We start from the raw sequence: 21,178 nt of genomic DNA on the forward strand, positions 1-21,178 counted from the left end.
TTGAGTGATATGAATAATTTTGCGGATATGTCTAAAAATCAAGTCATTTCAGTGCATAAGCCTGCTGAGGCAGGGAGTTAAACCCAGTAGCAGTAAATTCACATAGGCTTTACATCACTAACTTCTGTTCCCTCAGGGACCCTGCCAGCTTCTTCATCAGCCAGATATGTTGAAAGTTTGCTGGCATCGAATGCAGGGTGCTAAAAAATTGTAAATGTTAACTGCATATATATTTGGTCTTAAATTTAAAAAATTGTCCTCAAACAAATTTTTAGAGTTTTGTTGGTCCTAATTTCAAGATGTAGCTTTGTATTGCGGCATAAACAATAAAATGTTATTTGTTGTAGTTTTTGTTAATTTTTCATTTAAATTAGAAAAAAACTCCAAAGCATTGCTTTTGATTAGACCTCGGCATGCAGATTATAAGATAAAGTAAGACTTCATTAATTCAGTCTTCTAACTCGGAATTTCTGATTGTAACAAGTGCTAAAACTGGCATTGTATCGTATTTGAGGAAATGGTTTATGAAGTAATTTAAATGGGAACAAGTTGCAGGGGCCATATTTAAACCATTTGAGGGAACCAACAGATTTTAAAGCACCCAAGCCACAGTTACTCTATACATTTCCATAGCTGCTGCCAGTAATAAATGCTTAATTATACTGAGACTGACTTTTCTTTTTCCTCTTTTCTTTTATATATATGACACATTGAACTGCATTCTGCAGAATTTTATAGCCTTGGCATAAAGTTCATTTCTTAATTCAACAAACCTGTAATAATTCCCAGTTACGTACCAGAACTTGTGCACTGGTACAGAGATAAACAAGACACAGCCCTAGACCTCAAGTCGCTGACAGTATAGTGGGGGAAGACAGAAATAAACATATTTAAAAACTTTTGTGAGCTTAGGAAAACAAATATATGTGGGCTATTACGAGAGCACTAAGTAGAGATATCAAGGAAGGTTTCTTGGAAGAGGTGACTACAGCACTCAGTCGGGAAGGATAATTGGTACTGGCTAGTTGATATGGGGAGGGTTAGAAGTGGAGGAGAAGGCATTTGAGGTAAAGGGGAAGCATGAGCAAAGGCATGACATCCTAAAATGGTGTGGTATGTGCAGGGAATTATAAAGAAGCAGCTCAAGGTTGCTAGACTGCAAAGGGCTCATTACATAAGGATGAGAAATGTGCCTGGAGGGGGCAGGCACGGGGTCCAGACCTCAGGAGACCTCTTGTGCTATGTAAATAAGGAAATTGGCCTTGATTCTGTGAGTGATGGAGAGCCAGTAAAGGAGGGACGTGATCTGTTTTGCGTTCTACTCTGGTAGCTGTGTGGATGGATTTGATGGGAACAACGCCAGTTTGGAAATTCTTTAGGCCTGAAATAGAGTGCCCGTAATAGAAATGGACAGAGGCGGTCAGATTCAAGAAATATTTAGATGAACTTGGCATGACTTGGTGATTGATAGGATGTAAAGGATGAGGGTGAGGAAGAGTGAGGAATCACAGGTGACTTTTGGGTTTCTTGCTAGCATGGCTAGGTCCTTGGCAGTACCGCCAAATGAGAGAGAATACGAAAGAAGAAGGCAATGTATTGGGAGAGATAATGACTTGAGTTTGGATATGTTGAGTGCTTAGTTTAAAAAAAGTGCATCATTTCTAGGAGGTGATTTCTGACAGAGAGTAAGATATATAAGCCTGGATTTCAACCCCAAACTAAAGATTTATATTTCATCAGGCTATGGATTGTAGTTTAAATTTGTGTAGTTTAAACCATGCAGGTTACCCAAAGCATGGTCTGTGGGCCAGCAGATTGGCACCACTCAGGAATTTGTTAGAAATGCAAATTCTTAGGCTCAACTCCAAACCTACTATATTAGAATCTCTAGGGTTGGAGTCAGGAATCTATGTTTTAAAACATTCTGCAGGTAAGTTGTGAAGTTTGAGAAACACTGGTTTAAACCATATCACCAAGAGAGAAGTTGGCCAAGCATGGGGAAGTCCTGTTTTATGAAAGCTCTACTTTTGATTTGTAACCTGCTGACTGCATCTCATCTCCTCCTCTGCTAGCATCCCAGTCCCACCATTGTTGAGCCTCCACTGGACTGTTACAACAGCCTCCTTTGTGTTTCCCACTTCCACAGTAGCCTCTCTAAAACTTCCTTCTCCTCGCAGTAGTCAACACAAAAAGCATACTCATGATCACATCATTCCTTCTCTCTCAAACTTCTGCAGACCTTTCATCCATTTACAATAGAATCGAAGTAGTACCATGGCCTGCAGGTTTGCTCGTGGTGGTAACCAGCCACCAAGACAGTTCCCGGTGATCCTGGTATTCAGCCCTGATTACATTGTATCAGGGTTGGTTTGTGTGACCGACAACAAACAGCGGTCATGATGCTATGTCACCTCTGAGGCTATGTTATAAAAGACACTGTGCCTTCTCTCTTGATCTTTCTTAGGTCACTCATTCTTGGGAAGCTAGGTGCCATGTCATGAGGATACTCAAGCTCCCTGTGGAGAGGTCTACATGGGGAGAAACCGAGGCATTGTGCTAACAGCCATGTGGGTGAGCTATGTTGGAAGCGAATCCTCAGCTGACAGCTCGACTGCAACTTCATGGAAGACTGAGCAGGAACCACCCAGCAAAGCCGCTCCTGGACAGACCCTCAGAAACGTGGGAGATAGCAAATGTTTACTGTTATAAACTGCCACGTCTGGGGGTAATTTTTATGTTGTTATTAGATAACTAATACACTCATGAGCTGGCCCCTTGTACCACGCCAAACTCATCTGCTGACACTTAGCCTCTATTCTATTTGGGTACCTGCTTCCTTGCCAATCCTGGCATGAGAAGCAGGTTCCCATTTCAGGGGTTCTTCTTGCTGCAGGAATGCCCCTCCCCCAGATATCTATACCTGAGTCATTTCCTCACCGTGGTTTTAATTTGCATTTCCCTGATGGACAGGTACAACGAACATCTTGTTATGTGTTTATTTGCCGTCTGTAGCTCCTCTTCAGTGAAGTGTTCATTTGAGTTTTTGTCCATTTTCTAGTTGGATTGTTTGCCTTTTGGATATTGAGTTTTGAGAGTTCTTCATGTATTCTAGATATGAATCTCTTGTTGGGTATGTGATTTGCAAATATTTGATTTCTCTAGTCAGCATTTTATAGTTTTTATCATACAAATCCTGTGCATGTTTTATTAGATTTACTCCTAGATCTTTCATTTTCTTTAGAGCAATTATAAATGGCATTACTTATTTTATTCCAGTTTTCACTTGTTTTCTACAAATGCAATTGATATTTGTGTATTGATCTAGTATCCTTCAACTTTGTTGAACTCACTTATTAGTTATAGGAAGGATTTTATATGTCCTCAGAATTTTCTGTGTCAACAATCATGTCATCTGTAAATAAAAACAGTTTTATTTCTTCATTTCCGTCTGTATGCTTTCTATTCTTTTCATCCCTGATTGAATTAGCCAGAACTTGTAACACCATGTTGAATAAGAGTAATGAGAGCAGGTCTCTTTGACTTGTTTCCGCTCTTAGAGAGAAAGCGTTCAGTCTTTCACAGTTAAGTGCAATGTTAACTGTAGATTTTTTGGAGGTGCTCTTTGTGAGCTCCCCTCTATTTCCAGTTTGCTGAGAGCTTTTATTGTAAATGGGTGCTGAATTTTGTCAAATGCATTTTCTGCATTAATTGGTACATAATTGTTCTTGATTTAGTGCATTACATTGATTCAGTTTTGAATATTAAACAAGTCTTGCATATAATGGAATAAATACCACTTGGTCATGATGTATTATTATTTTTATACATTGCTGTATTTGATTTGCTAATATTTTATTAAGAATTTTTACATCTAAATTCATGACAGATATTGGTCAGTATTTTTTATTTTTTACTGTCTTTGGTTTTGGTTGAAAACAATTTCATAGGGGTAAAACTGGCCTCATGAAATGAGTTAGGAAGTGTTCCTTGCTCTCTATTTTCTGAAAGAGAATGTTGTGTTTTTAAGTAATGTTATTTTTTCAAGATTAACAACAATGTGCTGGAGAATCCGTAAACATAGTAGGATATTAAGGGAAAGAAGGACCAACTTTGCACATTCCTCCTTCACAATTAGCGTGTTCCTCTCTGGAGTCCACTGTGTATTTGTCGCTCAGTCTACGAGACTCCTAGTGTGGAGGAAATGTGAATCTGATGTGTGTCTTCCTACTCACTGGCACTTTAAGAAACACAAAAGAAAGATTAGAGATTAGCTCCTGTGTAAGAAGCTTATGCGACAGCTAAAATTTTAATTACTTTCTAACTACTTAACATCTGCCCTTTAACTCCTTTTCTGTATATAATTAATAATGCTTTCCTATCTGTCCAAAGGCATCAAGAATCAAGGATTGTAGAACTATAGAATATAGATTTTTTAAAAGCATTTTATGATATTCAGTCTTAAAATTTGTGTACAGTAAAACTCACTCTCTGTAATGCACAGTTCTCTGAGTTTTGACAAACGCGTAGAGTTGTATATCCACCACTACAATCAAGATATCAGATAGTTCCATCACCCTTCAAAGATCTCTTGCATTTTCTGTTTATAGTCAGCGCCTCCCCTCAATCCCTGGCAACCAATGATCTGTTCTCCAAGTCCGTAGTTTTGGCTTTTCCAAAATATCATACATAAAATCAGACAACATAGAGACTTTTGGCTCTAGATTCTTTCGTATGGAAAATGTGTTTACTATATGAAAGAATCATCTTTGTCCATATGTACATAGTCATCTATGTCATTACATATTTTTATCAATTTCTTTCCTATTTTTTTTCCCTGCAAGTTTCCTGCTGGCTTTATTTCTTGTGTCTGTGAAATCTTAGAGTGTCCAACACACCCAACTTCTTTTAGAGGAATTCTTTGGTCATCGTCACCTTGTTTAGAGCCATGTGAACCCATTAGCTGGCTGCTAAGATCATAGACAGACAACTGAACAAAAGTCGGTCGTCACTAGTCTAGCCAATGACCAATGAAGTGATGCAGTACAAGAACTCTGTCCAAGAGAGGCTGTGTGTGTTGACTGCTGATTGGCCAGTCTGTCCAAATCCTTTAAGACTCAGTGGCAGCAGGAATAGTAGAGGCAGAGATAGAAAGAGCAGCCACTTGGAACGGGGAACAATGGAAGCATTCCATGAAGACACAAGACAATCAGATCTTTAGATCTTCACAGTTTCTTGAACAATGTGTCATTCTCCACAAAGCCTTGCTGAGGGTCATTGAGTTCCCTGTCTTCCCCTTGTATCCCATATTTTTGCTATTTTCATTGTTCTCTCTTTCTAGATGTTCAAAAATTTCTTCTTTTATTTGTTTCAAGAATTTCTTTTATCATTCTTTTAGGGTAGGACTTCTGGTGACAGATTCTCTTAGTATTCCTTTGTCTGAGGATGTCTTTATTTCCCCTTCATTCCTGAAGGGTAAATTCACTTGCTACAGGATTCAGAGTTGACAATTATTTTCTTTCAGGACTTGAAAATTTTGTGCCACTTCCCCCATGGTTTCTGATAAGAAATCCTCTGTCATTCAAGTTGTTTTCCCTCTGTAGGCAAGATGGTATCTCTTTTTAACTGCTTCCAAAATTTTTGCTTTGTCTTTCTTTTTCTGGTTTGGTTATGATGTATTTTGGCAGAGATTTTCTTGGGTTTATACCATTGGGTATTGGTAGCTTCGTGACACCATAGATAGGCTTACGTCTTTCACCAAATTTTGGAAATTTTCAGCTATTATTTCTTCAAGTACTTTTTCAGCCTCAACCTTTTCTCCTCTCTTTCTGGAACTCTGATGACATGAATGTTAGAGATTTTAGTTTCGCAGATCACTGAGGTTCTATTAATTTTTCTGGTCTATTTTCTCTTTTGTTCAGATAAGAAAATTTGTATTGTTCTGTCTTTAAGTTCACTGAGTTTTTTCTCTGTCCTTTCCATTGTGTTGTTGAGCACATCCATTGAGTCGTTTATGTTGGTTATTGTATTTTTCAGTTCTAAAATTTTCATTTCATTCTTCTTTAGATACATTGTTATTGCAGAATGGTAGTGAAAAGTCAGGTTGCTTACTGGGGCTCCCCTGACATCACTCTAATAGGGAGGAGGAGGGGTGAATATTATCGCTGGTTGGAGATGAAAGTTCACCCATGAGGCCTTCTCTGATACTACCCGAGGTGGGGGTAGGGTTACCTTATTATAGCTGGGCCAAGATGGAAATCTCCCTACTCAGCCTTTGCTGATGGAGTTGAGGTTGACCATATTTTTTCCATGATGATTGACTGGAGTAGGGTTTTTTTTGTTGCTTAAATGGTTTCTGCCTTACTGGATTTCATCTTCCTGGTCATTTGTCTAGAGAGAACAGGCTTTTTGAGAGGCTTTTTTTGTCTGCTTCTGTTGGTGTTTCTGGGTTGCTGTCCTGCATGCACTTCAGGATATACAAAGCAAAAAGAAAACAGGGAAACTTATTACCATGTTGTTTCTTGAGTCCTAAGTTCCCTATTTGGTCTCCTTTCTTCTCTTGACTTCCTAAAATATTCTTATGCTTGCTTCATGTATAATATCCAGGATTTTTAGCTGTATTTAGCAGGAAGCATGGGAAGAAGTATGTCTACTCCATGTTGGTCCAGAACTGGCAAGAACATAAACTTTTAAGTCTGTAAAGCAATTTAAGAATTTTCTAATCCTAAACCCTTGAGAGCTGTATTAGAATCACATTGGGAGAGTCTTTTCAAATTATATACTTGGCCTTTCCACACCCGCTTCCCCCCTCACTCTCCACTCTCCTAAGTCTCCCACGGAGGGAGAAGAGTTGTGGCATAGCAGCCCTCCCCTGCTGCCCTCAACATTGAGAATCACTGGGTTACAAACCCTGTCACTGATGAATGTGGTTTCTCTCTCTCAAGTGTGTTGGGACGGAAAACAATTGAGAACCCTGGCATGCTAAATCGTTCATGTTGTATATGGGGAAACTGAGACTCAAAGAGGTGGCAATCTTCTCACATAGCAGACTTGTGGTCAAACCAAGCCTACGCATGGGTCTAGAATAATACTTCTCAGAAGTTAATGTGCAAACAGTTCACCTTGGTACCTTGTTAATATGCAGCTTCTGATTCGGTAGATCTGGAGCAGGGCCTGAGATCCTGCTTTTCCAACAAGTGCCCAGGTGGTGCTGATGCTGTTTCACTTTGACTAGCAACATTCTAGAACACTCAGCTTGTTGCTCTTTCCACTGCCCTTATGAATTGCAGTCGTTCACCAAAGAAATGTAGAAAATGTGAGAGTTTGACAGATAAGCCCCTAATTATCCCTGAGCTGGTGAGTAGAAGTAGAGAAACATGTGAATGGTAATGGAGACGCAGAGAAGGGAGTGGAAAGACCTATCCAGAGACCAAACACTCTGCTGGCTCTGCAAGGTGTTTGCTGCCTTCAAAAGTCCTCTAATTTTGGTAAAGACCATGGGAAAGCTTGTTTTAAAACCCTTAAGCTGTTTAGCTGCCCATGTGATCTGCTTGGGGCTGTAGGTTAAGAATCTTTCCCTGCCTAGGAAGGATGAATTGACCTTCTTTCTCTATAATCTTATGCAGGACAATTCTCTAACATGTAACAACTTAGAGAAGGCACACTGCAATTCACTGGCAAGGCATGAGAGTAACTGGCAACACATGCATCTTGGTCCGTGTCTGCTTTGCTGTAGTGTTGTAGAGAGACAGCTGAGTATGAAAGGTATTCCCAGGCTTGGGCCTTGCTCTTGGTGCCACAACTAACTTTATATGCAGTCTTCAATAAATCACAATTTCTCTATGACAAATTTGTCAAAAGAGCTTAATGATACTGGCATATGGGCTAAGGTCTATTTAAAACTGTATAAACTGATGTACAAAATAATACTAGTGGCTCAATGAAATTGGTAGATTGAAGTCAAGTGTCCCACTGAATTGGATTGTAGCCTGAGTTGTACGACCTGAAGCCTTTGGGTATGGAAGATCCAGCAATCAATTCTCAAATAAATGTCATCAGTTAAGAGTTCCCGGCTATCTCTTGGGCTCTTTCTCTGTCAAGTACCACTGAGTTTTATGTCAGTCCTGATCTGTGGTTCCTGATTTGTGGTTCCCTCTCTCTGAGGAAATACATACAATACCAATTAGGGAGAGATATTATATACTTCTCAATGTCACTGCTCACATGATCAGTGTCCCCACTGCAGCAAGGGGCACTATGGTTCACTCTCTTTTTTCTAGTTATCTAGAGTCCTATAAAAATTATGTCATGGTGTGTATCTAGGTAGGTATTTGTGTGTGTGACAGAGAGAGAGATTGATTGTGTGCATGGGGATGTGTGTGTCAGGGAAGGAACGGCGGGTAGCATGGAGTAAAGCTGGGAATGGGGAAGGACAAAAGATATTGAATCACAAACCACAAATCCACCCTTGTATAGCAACACTGTGTGTGTTTGTAAATTCAGTACCTGTTTGTTGACAGGAGAGAGCCCAAGTCAGTTTTGTAAGAGAATCCAATTATCAGAAAACTCCTAAGCCTGTCCCAGTCTCACCTTGTGTTCCTCCACCTTCTTTGCACCTAGGTTGGTGCTCTAAGCTTATGACGGGGAGATTAGGTAGCATGAGGGTATTACAGAGAGATAAATCAGGATGCAAAGATCCTTTATTCTTTCACTGTGAAGAAGGCAACTGGACAGCTTATAGGAGCAACATTCAGCTCAGTGAGTATTTCTCCATTTCTGATGAGTTTAAGCAGAATATAATCAAGGGCTTGGGGGAGAGCGTTGAGCTGGTTCTAAAACAAAGAAATGGAAGAAGAGAACACACTGAACTTGTGGGCTTGGACTGGGGTTGGGGATGGAAATGGGAGAAAACATGAGGAAACACAACTAAATTTCCTTATAATGCCACATGAGCTAATAAGTGAAATTTGATTATTATAAGGTCACTGCAAACCTAGATTATTAGTCATTATTCATTCAGAAGGAACCCAAAACTGAGGCTTCCTTTTTGTGGCTCCATGGCAAACAGTTTTCTGGGAAAGGAGGGTTTGGGGGACTACATGACCGTAGAGCAAACACTTCTCTACTCCCAGGATGTGCCTGAAAGCTTGGCCGAGGCACCAAGAGGCTGACAGACCGTGTGAGGGTAAGGAGAAAGGAAGCTGAGAGCCAGCGTGGGAATGACCACAGGGCACTGTGGGTGGCTTACCCTTCCCCTTCTGAGGTTTAAAGTGTTTGTTTGTTCCAATCTGAAGCAAGGTACTTGCTGGATTTTTGGTTTTGCTTTTTCATGGCCTTGGTTTCGGTCTTCCTTGGCTCTGCAAATTACTTGATTCTGTCTGCCTTGGCAGGACCCTGGGTGACATTTATGGGCCCAACCTCATCAGTGGAGGAAAAGTACTCCACCCCCTCTCTTAGTCCATTAACAAAGGAATCATCTATCTGTCTATGTCTTTGCTGAGAAAGACAGAACTGGAAGTCTAGGGTGATAATAGCAGCATCAGAGAACTTGACTCAAGGATCTTCCGAAACTGCCCTTTTTTACCTGGAATTTATGGAGGATCCTCCTCTGCAGCTTCCTACAGCTGAGCTCTGCTGCCCTGGGTCTAAGGCGACACTAACCCCAGTTCCCTACAAAACTATGTCTTGAAACATTACATTCCTGCCTCTGCTTCTTTCTGCAGAAGAACAGCTTGTAATCTTCATAAGGGGAAGGGCTAACATTGCTTAAAACACAGGAAAACATTCTGCCTCATGAAGGAATGAATTAGTTGACAATTTTGGGGGCAAAAATGTGATGCCTCTTACAGCTAAAATCAAGACTGATGCTGGATTCAGGATTTTTGGCTCCAGGGGTACCCTTGGAATTCCTAGGAAAGCATGGTTGGGATAAGTTTAGCCTTGGTGACATCTATGGCTGACACGATTGACTTCCAAGGCAGGAAAGGGTCATACTTGCTCTGCTCCTTCTAAAGGTTTTATGGGGAGACCTAGAGGGTGAATCTATGCCACAAACACTCTAGGGATTGGTTGACTGTCCTAGGTACTCAAAAATGAAATATTGTACGTGAAACATACAACAAACATCATAACAATCATCATCCATAGCACAAATCCTGAGGGCCATGAGGATGCAGGGGTTAACCAGGCAGCTTTTAGGTAATCTTCCTGAAGAGAATTCTTTTACATGATGCATCACAGCTAGAATTAGACGTGAGCTCTATCCAAGCCTAGAGGTGCAACTTCTAAATTAAATAAACTTGCCAAAGAAACTTGCAAGAAAAAGGAGGAAGTGTAAGCAGGGGAAGATGGAAGTCAAGTGTGATTTTTAAGTTCTCCAAAGTTGCTGTGAGTGGTGTCAAAGGAATCCAAGAAAAGCTTCTTAAGACAGAATTTTGAGACCAGGAATAAGTTAATAGTTGGGGGTTTGGGGAATGCAGAGTATTATCCAGCAAGTGCTGATGACAACTGCCACTTGGGCACGTGACCAGCAGCAGACGGCCCAGGAGAAGGGGTGTCGCGGGGTGGGTGAACCTGTGTCACAACCAGGTTTGCGTGCATGTGCATGGTTTCCTTGACTTCCAGAAGATCTGGTACACAGGTACTCTTTTTTGAGTACTTTTCACCAAATACTCTATTTATATTATCCCCTCTAACGTTCCCCATAACCCTAAAAAGAAGGTATTATTTGATTCATTTTATACATGGAATGAGGCCCAGAGAGCCTCATTATGCAATGTGTGCAATTTATCCAAGGTCACACAGCCAGTTTTGTGGAGCAGGAATTTGAAACTATGTCTATTTGATTCTAAAGCCCATACTGTTTACACTATATTGTCTCCCAAAGGATAATTTAACTGATTGTAATTTTAGGCCTCATGTTATAGACTCTGGATCTAACATGGTAGGGTGATAGTTAGAGTTTCAGATAAAATAGAATATAGTTAAATTTGAATTTCAAATAAGCAACAAATGATTTTTTTAAGTATAAGTATGTACCATGCAACATTTGGGATATACTTATACTGAAAAATTATTTCTTGTTTACATGAAATTTAAATTTAATTGGATGTCCTGTATTTTCATTTCTGAATCTGGCAATCTTAGTCCTAGTAGATTTTCCAGATGAGAGAAAGGAAAGTTTGTGTTTTCTTACTACTTTGAAAGAATTGGGAAGTCTAAAAAACTTGATCTGAGAGAAATTCTCTAGTTTTCCTCTGCAGCTTTGGCAGAGCTGGGATGTGTCAGTTACTGGAGGCACACTCTGAGAATAATGCTGGTCTTGGCTGCCTACCAGTGATTCCCATGGTCCCAGCTATACTTGGGAGAGGCACAGTCTTTGCCTGTTTACCGGGAAAGGAGAGGGCCCACAGCACAAGAATTGGAGTCAGTGAGCAGAGCAGCTGGTAATACATTTCCTAAAGCTACTTAGGGCTTTGTGAGGCGAAGATCAGCTGATGCTTTCTCTTTGGTTTGATGCAGAAGGTCACAGGGTCAGGATCTCAAGACCCAAGGTTCAAGGGATTAGCTAGATTTCTTCATTTATTTAGTCACTCATATGCCAAATATATATGACGCACCTACTACGTGCCAGGCAATGTTGCAGGTTTTGAGGCTACAGAAATGACCCAAAACTGAAAAAGTGGCCTCCTGGAGCATATTCCAGTGGGGGATTGAGACAGGACCCATAGCATGAGAAGGTGATCCAGGCTCCTGACGTTCACCATCCCTGGTACTAGCTCACGGATCAGTCGATGTATTTCTATTGAAGAAGTTGAGGACTGGCAGGGGAGAATGAAAATAGCAATTGGCGAAAAGAAGCTAAGTAAAAAATATCTTGGAGGCAAGAATAACAATTTAACCTGATTTTGAAAGTAATTAGAAAAAGTTGACGAACTTGAGGTTATACAATAAGATTTGAAGGATGCGCAGTGTGGCGGAAAGAGAGAGAGACGATTAGCATGAGCCAAAGATTGTCAGAGAGAATCCAAGCTAAGAATATCAGCATAAATCTGTGGGTGAAACAAGGAATCTTCATAAAGCAAAGCTCCCAGGCGGTAGACTATGGAAGGGGTTGTTTTAGGGTAAGAAATTAAGGCTGCTTGGAAGTTCTTTGGAGATTTTCAGAATCATCCTTCCCAGGCTAAGTATGATCAACATTTGTGATAGAAAAGGAGAAAGAAAAAAAAATGTCATCCGTTAGCTTAGCATAGTTATTTTTAAAATTTATCTTTGTTAATCATGCTCTTTTATTTGTACTTGAAGAATGACAATGTACATTTCTGTAGTTAAAATAAAAGTGTGTGAAAACTACGTTGGATATGTCCATGATTTGGATAGGAGAAAATATCGAAGATTTCTGAGAAATGTGTCTGGATGTGGAGTTAAAGTACCAACTTCCTGCTTAATCACTCTGCGTTGACTTCCCTATTTGTGTATGTGTGTGTGTGTGTGTGTGTGTGTGTGTGTGTGTGTGTGTGTTGGGGTGTATTGAGTACTACATGGATGTTGTATTCCTGGTTCAGAGCTCTCCCTGTCCAGACAACTACATTGTCATCTCCCAGAACTAAGAGAGAAGTCTCTGTTTGACAGGGGGATAAAACAAAATAAGGACCGTGAAGAACAAAGCCCATAAAAAATGAGCCAGTAAACATCGAGTCAGGTTATTTTGCAGCTGGATAGAGAAATATGTAAAGCTTAAATAACATATCTGTGCTGTAAAGACTGTAGATATCATTAGTTCATTTTCCTCTCTTACAGATGGAACTGGTGACCACAGAGGGGAAGTACAACATTATAATAAATTCACATAGAAAGCTAGTAGTGAACATATCTACCTAGATTTTTGAGCTTTTAAATTTATCAGTTGCCAGTTTACAACCCACTATATTGAGTGCCTCCATCTATTAATATCATGTTTTCTTTAAAATACCTTTAAAAGATAACTTTTTCTTGTGTGTCAACACAAAATACTGTGCTTCTTTGTCAAGGTGCTTTTCTTCCCAAGTTTACAGTAAAGGTCTAATAAGCAATGGTCCCCATATCTTGAAAGATTTTCTTTTTTTCTCTCATTGTTTAAGGAGCCTGAAAAAGAGCCATCAGCCGGCAAAGGACCATCAGAATGAGTGACAGCACTACTTTAGCTCCTCCAGCTTCAAACCAGGGTCCCACTACCCCACGCAAAGGGCCTCCCAAGTTCAAGCAGAGGCAGACTCGCCAATTCAAGAGCAAACCTCCTAAGAAAGGTGTGAAAGGGTAAGACCAAGATGAAAAAGACAACTTTCTATTGTCCTCCCCCCCCAAAAAAACTGCTTTGGTTTTGAGAAATTAGTGCTTACAATGTTAAGTAGACTTACAAAAATTTCCATCCCATCCTCTATTTTCTTCTCTAACACAATCTTTGCTGAATCATTTCCATTAGCCCTGGAATCTTTGTCTCTCAGCTCCCAGGCCTATGGCCAACTTCAAAATGGCAAATGGAACCTGGCAAAGTGACCTTTGACTTCACCTTCCAGACTTTTCTTGACCACCCCTTTTGCCAACATATCCTATGCTTTAATCTGGATACTGAAAAACTTTTCATTTCAGAACACAGTTTATTTTCAAGGCTTTAAATGTTATGTCTTCATTTCTTTGTTTTTCTCTTTCTTTTCTTGGCAAAATCCTACTTATTTTCCAAGACACACTCACGTATTAACTTCTTTCTGAAGTCATTACTGACTCTCTTAGGTAAATATCATTATTTTCATGTTTGCATTTTGTACATTCAGCTATCACAACTTGTATTATTTTGTATTATGTTTCTTTATTTACATCTGTTCCCTGATGCTGAGATCCTTTAGAGAAAATTCGTTTGTTTTTCCTTAGCTCCCTGTGTCTAACACAATGCTTGGCACATAGTAGATGCTTAATAAACGCTTTTGGATAACAAAACAAATGGAGAAAGGAATCATTTTAATGCATCTCATATTGCTTTCTCATTTCAATGTCTATTTTAAAAAGTAGAGCTTGACCAAATTGCTCCACCGATAACTCTTTCTGACTCCCAGTTGTCTTAGGCTAAATATTCACAGGGGGAAAAAATCTCTCTCCACTGGGACATACTATCTAAAACTTGCCCGAGTAACATTTTCTTTGCCCCAGTTTAATCCAAACAAAGAGAATTTCTCAAATACAAAACTTCTCTTCTTCTTCTCCCTTGAGTCAGGAAACTCTTTACGTGAGTCATTCCAGGATGCTTTAGCTCTGATCACAGCTAATTTCTCTTTTTCTTTTTTCCCATAGGTTTGGAGATGACATTCCAGGCATGGAGGGGCTAGGAACAGGTGAGCCACCCAAGGATTTCAGTGAAGAGTTTACACTTGGAGTTTCACATTTTTATCTACTTCAGGCCTCAAGGGGCAGGTGAAAGTTAGCGGAAATGCCTAAGGCAGCAGATCTTTTGAAAACCTAGAAATGTGGGGTTTTAATTTAACCTCCTAAGTAAGTATGTGTGTGCCCAGATGCAAAAACTAAAAGAAATCAGACAGGCCCAAGGTTTAATGAATCTTCTTGTTTCCTTAAACAGCTCTTGGGGGCATATAATGATAAACTGGAGACTTCCACGGTAGACAGATTCTCAGAATGAGCCTAGCCCAACTTCTTTATTTTTCAGAAGAAATCTGAGACTAGACAAATTAAGTGAGTGACAATCTGAGGCCACAGAGTGAGGTCTTGGAAACAAGGGTGGGGCCTGGAGAACCTTTCTACTCTAGCAGGCAAACCATCCCCTTACCAGCTTCCTCTTTTTACACATCCTTTGGCACCCAGAACAGGGCCTTACACGCTAAATGTATTCAATACAGTATTTTTTAATTGGCTAAAACATTGCGTTCATTGGATAATGAATGCAAATTACTGTATATTCCTTTTTTTAAAAAATTAATACTTTATTTTTTTAGAATAGTTTTAGGTTTATAGAGAAATTACACAGAAAGCAAAGAGTTCCTACATACGCCTTCTGCCACCTTCCTCTCCCTGTAAGTAGAGTTTCCTCTATCATTAACATCTTACGTTAGTGTGGTACGTTTGTTACCATCCATGAAGCAATATCGATACATCATTATTAACTGGAGTCTACAGCTTACGTTAGGGTTCACTCCTTGTGTTGTTCAGTTCTATAGTTTTTGACAAACGTGCAATGTCATGTATTTACCATTACATTTTCACACAAAATATTTTCACTGCCCTAAAAATCCCCTGTGGACCACTTGTTCATCGCTCCCTCCCCCTAAACTCCTGACAACCACTAATCTTTTTACTGTCTTTATAATTTTGCCTTTTCCAGATTGTCATATAGTTAGACTCATAAAGGATACATAGTTTTTCCAGACTGGCTTCTTTCGTTTAGCAATATTTATTCATTTAAGCTTCCTCCATGTCATTACACGTCTTGAGAGATCGTTTCTTTTTACCACTGAATAATATTTTACTGTATGGTTGTATGACAGTTTATTTGTCCTATTGAAGGACATCTTGTTGCTTCCAAGTTTTGGAAATTATGAATAAAGCTGCTGTAAACATCCTTGTGCCAGTTTTTGTGTGGACATAATTTTTCAACTCATCCAATACCCTTTTGACAAGTGGTGGCACTCATAGCAATCAGTGTCCTTACCAGGCAATTCTCAGTGTATTCGTTTTTTGCAGTGGATTGCCAATCCTGGGATCTCAAATATATTTTCTAGGCACTTTATAAAGCTCATTTGCTGTTCTTCTAAATTAACTGCTTCTGTGTTTTGGCTGTGTATATATAAGACCAGCCAACTCACTTTGGACTCCAGAAGATATGCTTAACTCTGCCAACATACTTAGAATAGTGGAAAAAGGCTTATACTGAGGGAAAGTCTGAAGTCTTTGATCTGGTTCTGGCGCCATCCCTCAACTGTGTGGTTTCTTGCTAGGTATTTAATCTCTCTGGATATCATTCAGCTTCTCCATAACTGCTGTTTGATATCTTATTGCCTGATGCAAGGGACTGGAATAGATGATGCCTTGAGGTCACTTCTCAATGTGTGATTTGATATTCACATTTAAAAAAATGTAAAGGAACTGAAAAACAAGTCACAGAGGCCCATGGAACCCATCTGGATTAGTAGAAGATAAGGAGATTGTGGATTTCCAGACTATGGGAATTTAATGTGCTCCTATTTCTCATTTTAACGCTTGGCCTAACTAGAATCCCACTTCTCTTCTTTCCTTAGTGATTGTGCTTTGGGGAGACCTTGTATGATCAGTGAGCTGCACCTCCAAAGGGTAGCCTCAGTCAAAAACCTTGGCTTACCTCCCCAAAGAGGATAAAGAATAAAACCAGCCAAAATGCCTCGTGGTGGGGGGCCGGCTGGTGGCACAGCAGTTAAGTGTGCATGTTCTGCTTCAGCGGCCCAGGGTTTGCCAGTTCAGATCCCAGGTGTGGACATGGTACCGCTTGGCAAGCCATGCTGTGGCAGGCATCCCACATATAAAGTACAGCAAGATGGGCACAGATGTTAGCTCAGGGCCAGTTTTCCTCAGCAAAAACAAGGAAGATTGGCAGCAGATATTAGATCAGGGCTAATCTTCCTCAGGAAGAAAAAAAAAAATCCTTGGGAGAGCTCCTGTTCCAGGGGCATCAGAAGTCTGCAGGATTAATAAAGCAGTTGATCTGATCCCTCCTGGGCTGCAGGGCCATTCTAGATAACTTCCCAGTCGCAGGGACAATGAATAGGAGAGAGGAATGCGGCGTCTCTGCCTTTTTGAGCAGACGAGGCCTTCCTGAGGATGAGGTTGGCTTACAAGTTCTTCTTCCCTCTCTTACAGATATCACGGTGATTTGTCCCTGGGAGGCGTTTAGCCACCTGGAATTGCATGAGCTCGCTCAGTTTGGGATCATCTGAGGCACCAGAGGTTCTGCAGCTCTCTACAGCATCTATATTAACTCTGATCACTTCTGCCCTATTGATCTGCCGGAGTCTTGAAATTCAGCTGTTCAGATGTGGTTTCTTTGGCTTACACAGTCATTTCCTATAAGTTCCTACCAAGAGTTTGCTTAGTGTCAGACTCTTTCTTGCTGTGTAGCTCAGCTCAGAACAGTGGATGAAAACCAACCTTTGTTAGGGCATTTCAAACTTTACTACCTTTTTCTATCAGCTGGCTAGAAGTCACCACTATTTCTCTACATTTGGCTTATTTGTTAAGTCCTACAAATCTATTTTTGCTAGGCATTTATTTTGATGAGTAGTAAACTTTTGAGATAACATTTATGTCACTCCCCTCCCCTTGTTATTTAATAAAGGAGATATTTACCTTGAATCTCATAATGAAGTTGTATTAAATGCTATATGGAAATACCTGATGCCCTTTTCTGAGAACCAATTAAACAAAGAAGGCACAGCCATGCAGGAAATGAGCACACTGCAGGCAAAGAGCACGGGATTGAGTCAAGTCCTGATTGTGCTTTGTAACTTTGTAAATCCTGCACTTTCTGGGTCTGAATTTTATTGAACTAGGCTATTGCTGAGGTCTCATGCAGCTTTAAATTGTACAGCTCTAAGCTGGTGGAAGACTGCAGATTTAAACTCAGGACTCCGATGATGGGAGTCTAAAAAGTGCCTTGATTCATTTATTGAAAAGATTTACATACCACAAAGTTTAGACTGAGAGGCAAAGGACAGGTAGCTGAACCCTCTAAATAAAATGATGGTTTGCTTCATCCCTGGGGTTGTGTCAAGTGTAATGTGCACATAACTTTCTTTCCCCAAGTCTTTCAAAGCAATTGTGTAACACAAACGCTGCCTCTGTCTGACTTGAATGCCTTAGGTACTAGCAGTGTTAATTTCTTCATTTCAGTTTTGTAATCTGTGGTAAAAGAATGGAGTAAATTAACTGAAAAGAGAGGTAAGATGATGGAGAGGAAAAAGATTTGGGTTCTAATCCTGACTTTACCAGTAAATTGCTCCATAATTTTAGGCAAAGATCTTATTGTTTGATCCTCCAGGTTGCCTGAATTAGATAATCTAAGGTTCGTGGTAGCAATAAATTCTGTGACTTTGAGCTAGGTCCTCAGAGTCTGAGCATGAGAATTAGAGATCAGCGCTCAAGAAAATTTCTTCTGCAGGCTTTGTGTGAACTATTTTGCACAAACGACCTAGTGACCTTCTGGATTGGTAGAGGGTAAGGAGACTACAGATTTACAGACCGTGGAATTTAAAGTGCTCCTATTTATCTTGTAACCCTTGGCCTGGCAAGAATTCTACTTCTGTTCCCTCCTTAGTGGAAAAGAAAAATGACAAAAGAGAAAGTAAGGTATAAATTCAAAAGTGGAACCATGACATGGGGGAGGGGGTGGTAACAGGCACTTCCTCCTCCAGTGGGAGCGCCCGCCTCCACCCACGCACCTGCTTGCCAACCAGCTGCTCCACCAGACAGCCAGAGCCTGCGGTCTGCACTTGCTCACCCCAGTGTGTCTGTCAGTGAGGGAGGTCTGGATTCTTCTCCAGCTGAGTGAGACTCTGGGCCACATTTAGCTTACTTTGCAAATGTTTCTCTAAACGTGAAGCAATAGCGTTGACAAAAAGAGAATGCATCCAAAGGCCAGGATGGAGAAAGATCTAGAAACCATGTAAATAAAGAACTGTTGAAGGAATGAATGGTATTTTGCCTAGGAGAGAAAAATATAATCGCCAGCAATTGCCTGTAATGAAGAGGATGAAGCAGACCTATTTCATGTAGTATTCTAGCATTTAGTGGTAAACTGGAATAGATATGATATAAAGCCCATTCAAACTGTAGAATTCTATTCTTTCTATTCCTGAATTCTAATTTTATTATCTCTATTATTTCTAATAAGAAACAAAAAACCTCTATTATATTGAAAGCACTTATGAAAGAGATAAAGGTAAATCCTTGTTCCCGTCAGAGTCCTGGCAGCAGAAATGCCATACTCAGAGTAATTGAGGAAGTTTTAACAAAGGGACTATTTACAAAGGCTGGGGAAGAGTTAAGGAGAATCTACAAAAGGTAGCACACTAATGTTGAGTTAGCAACAGCTTTGGGGCTACAACATTATCAACCCTAGGCCTGAAGGAACCCCAGGAGGTCTGCTCCAACTATAAGAAAGGACCCCCTCAGAGGACTGTGACCTTCAGTACAGGGATACAGCCGACCCACAGGGATCTTGTGGGCAATCAGGAGGAGGTGCGGGTGAGACAATAAATAAGTTAATGGAGTTCTTCTCCCATTCTTTACTCTCCTGTTGATGCCTCCCATTGGATAAACTCAACTGGAAGTCAGAGGGAAAAGGAGCCCATTAATGTGTCAGTAAAGTTCACTTCTAACAGCAAAGCTCAGATGGAGAAGGGTGGAGAGTGGATGTGATGGGGCGAATGGGAAAGATTCAGCATAGCAATAATATTGAAGAACGGATACTATTGGTCAGCCAGGGATTTTTAGTTACAGTTGGGAAATAGTATGGATATGTTAAAAACCTCCAAAGGTGATTCTGATACAAACCCCTGGAGTGGCAGAAGGACAGTTTTAAATACAAAGAACAAATAGAAAAGACACAATAGATGAAAAAGAACAATTGCAGAAGGAAATTACCACAGAATTTAAGGGTTTGGAGGAGTTTTTGAAATATTCTGATACTTTCCTGATAATTAGAACAACAGAGACTCTCTTGTTAAAAACACAAGATTTGGGCCCCACTCCAGATTTTCTGAATAAAAATCTCCAAGGTAGATTTCCAAGATAGAGATCTTAGAGTCTGTATTTTTGTTATTTATTTATTTAGTTAGTTTGTGAGGAAGATTGCTGCTGAGCTCACGTCCATGCCAATCTTCCTTTATTTTATGTGGACACTGACCTAGCATGGCTTGACAAGCAGTGCTAGGTCTGTGCCCAGGATCCAAATCCGTGAACCTCAGGCTGGTGGAGCGGAGCAGGCAAACTTAACCGCTACACCACCAGGCCAGCCCCAGAATCTGTATTTTTAATGAGGGCCCCAGGTGATTCTTATATTTGTGCCAGTTTGAAAACACTGATGTGGTCCAAGCCTATATTTTAAACATTAGGAATTAACTAATTCTTACCACCCAGTGATCTATTTAATGGATTCTACTTTCCCCCAATAACATATGTAACATGTGTGAGAACAGGAGCTAACACTCGAGTGTTCTGATTCTCAGACTGTTTGGTTGACTGATAGAATAGACACGCCTCGCTACTCCACACCTAACCCAGCAAAATGCATCTTCATTTGCAAGAATGTCAGAGAGTTCAGAATGTGTCGGACTGAAGCAATTGCAAGAAGTATAGGGCCAAAAGGCACCACCGTTCCCAGGGCTGACCTCTTGCCATGGCCTCACATGGTCACCCTCCCTCTGTAGCCTAGGTCACTCCCTGTCCTCATCTGCATCCTCTGTCTCGGCAGGTGGCCGCAGTGACCTTCACTTATCTTCCACCTCTTTCCTGTTTGTTCACACCCTTGCTTAGAAGTTGGGGTTGATGGTGCTGGTGATGTAGGCATCGACCCACATTCTAGGGCTCGGTAGCATTCCAGCCAGAGCAGAAAGCAGAAGATAAGGAGAAAATACTCCTCTGGACTGCCCTATTTTAGGCAAATGTACACAGTTGTTATCAAATAATTGCTACTGTGCAGTTGACTTTTTTCTTTGCACAATGAAAAAAGCAAGAATCACTATAAACTGAAGAAAGGAGGGAGAGTCTTTTCTCGACAACTAAAGAAGTTAAGGAAAAACTCATGCAGACGAGAATAATTGATAAAACCCATATCTAGTGCAAGAGGAAAAACGATCACACAAGACTAAAAAACATAAAAACTAATATTACAACAACTAAGCAAATATGACACAGAATTGTTTTAAAGAGAAAAACAGAATAGGACTTATGTTTCATAAAAGGCTAGGGGGAAAGGCTTGTACGGGCCACAAATGTGTGGATGTATAAACCAGCACAGTGCAGTTTGCAGCTCTAAATGAGTTGTTTAACTTTCTTCCTCCTTCTCAAGGGCAGAGTCAGAGTGATGAAAACGGAAATTTAAAAGCAAGAATCATAAACTGATTGTCCACATCAACCACACCTTCTTTCATGGCAGAACAATCAGGAGGCC

The 21,178-nt window shown here is 40.4% G+C and overlaps 1 protein-coding gene across 1 annotated transcript; it reads left to right on the forward strand.

The window, feature by feature from the left end:
* Positions 1 to 8,685: 8,685 nt before the first annotated feature.
* PDE6H (phosphodiesterase 6H) lies at positions 8,686 to 17,365 on the forward strand. The gene is made up of 4 exons (XM_014740543.3): positions 8,686 to 8,754; positions 13,116 to 13,290; positions 14,320 to 14,360; positions 16,870 to 17,365. Exons 2-4 carry the CDS (start codon positions 13,157 to 13,159, stop codon positions 16,944 to 16,946), a joined length of 252 nt encoding a protein of 83 aa, XP_014596029.1. The 5' UTR covers positions 8,686 to 8,754; positions 13,116 to 13,156; the 3' UTR covers positions 16,947 to 17,365.
* The last annotated feature ends 3,813 nt before the right edge of the window (positions 17,366 to 21,178 follow it).

The sequence above is a fragment of the Equus caballus genome, chromosome 6 (assembly GCF_041296265.1).
Source record: "Equus caballus isolate H_3958 breed thoroughbred chromosome 6, TB-T2T, whole genome shotgun sequence".
NCBI classification, from domain to species: domain Eukaryota; kingdom Metazoa; phylum Chordata; class Mammalia; order Perissodactyla; family Equidae; genus Equus; species Equus caballus.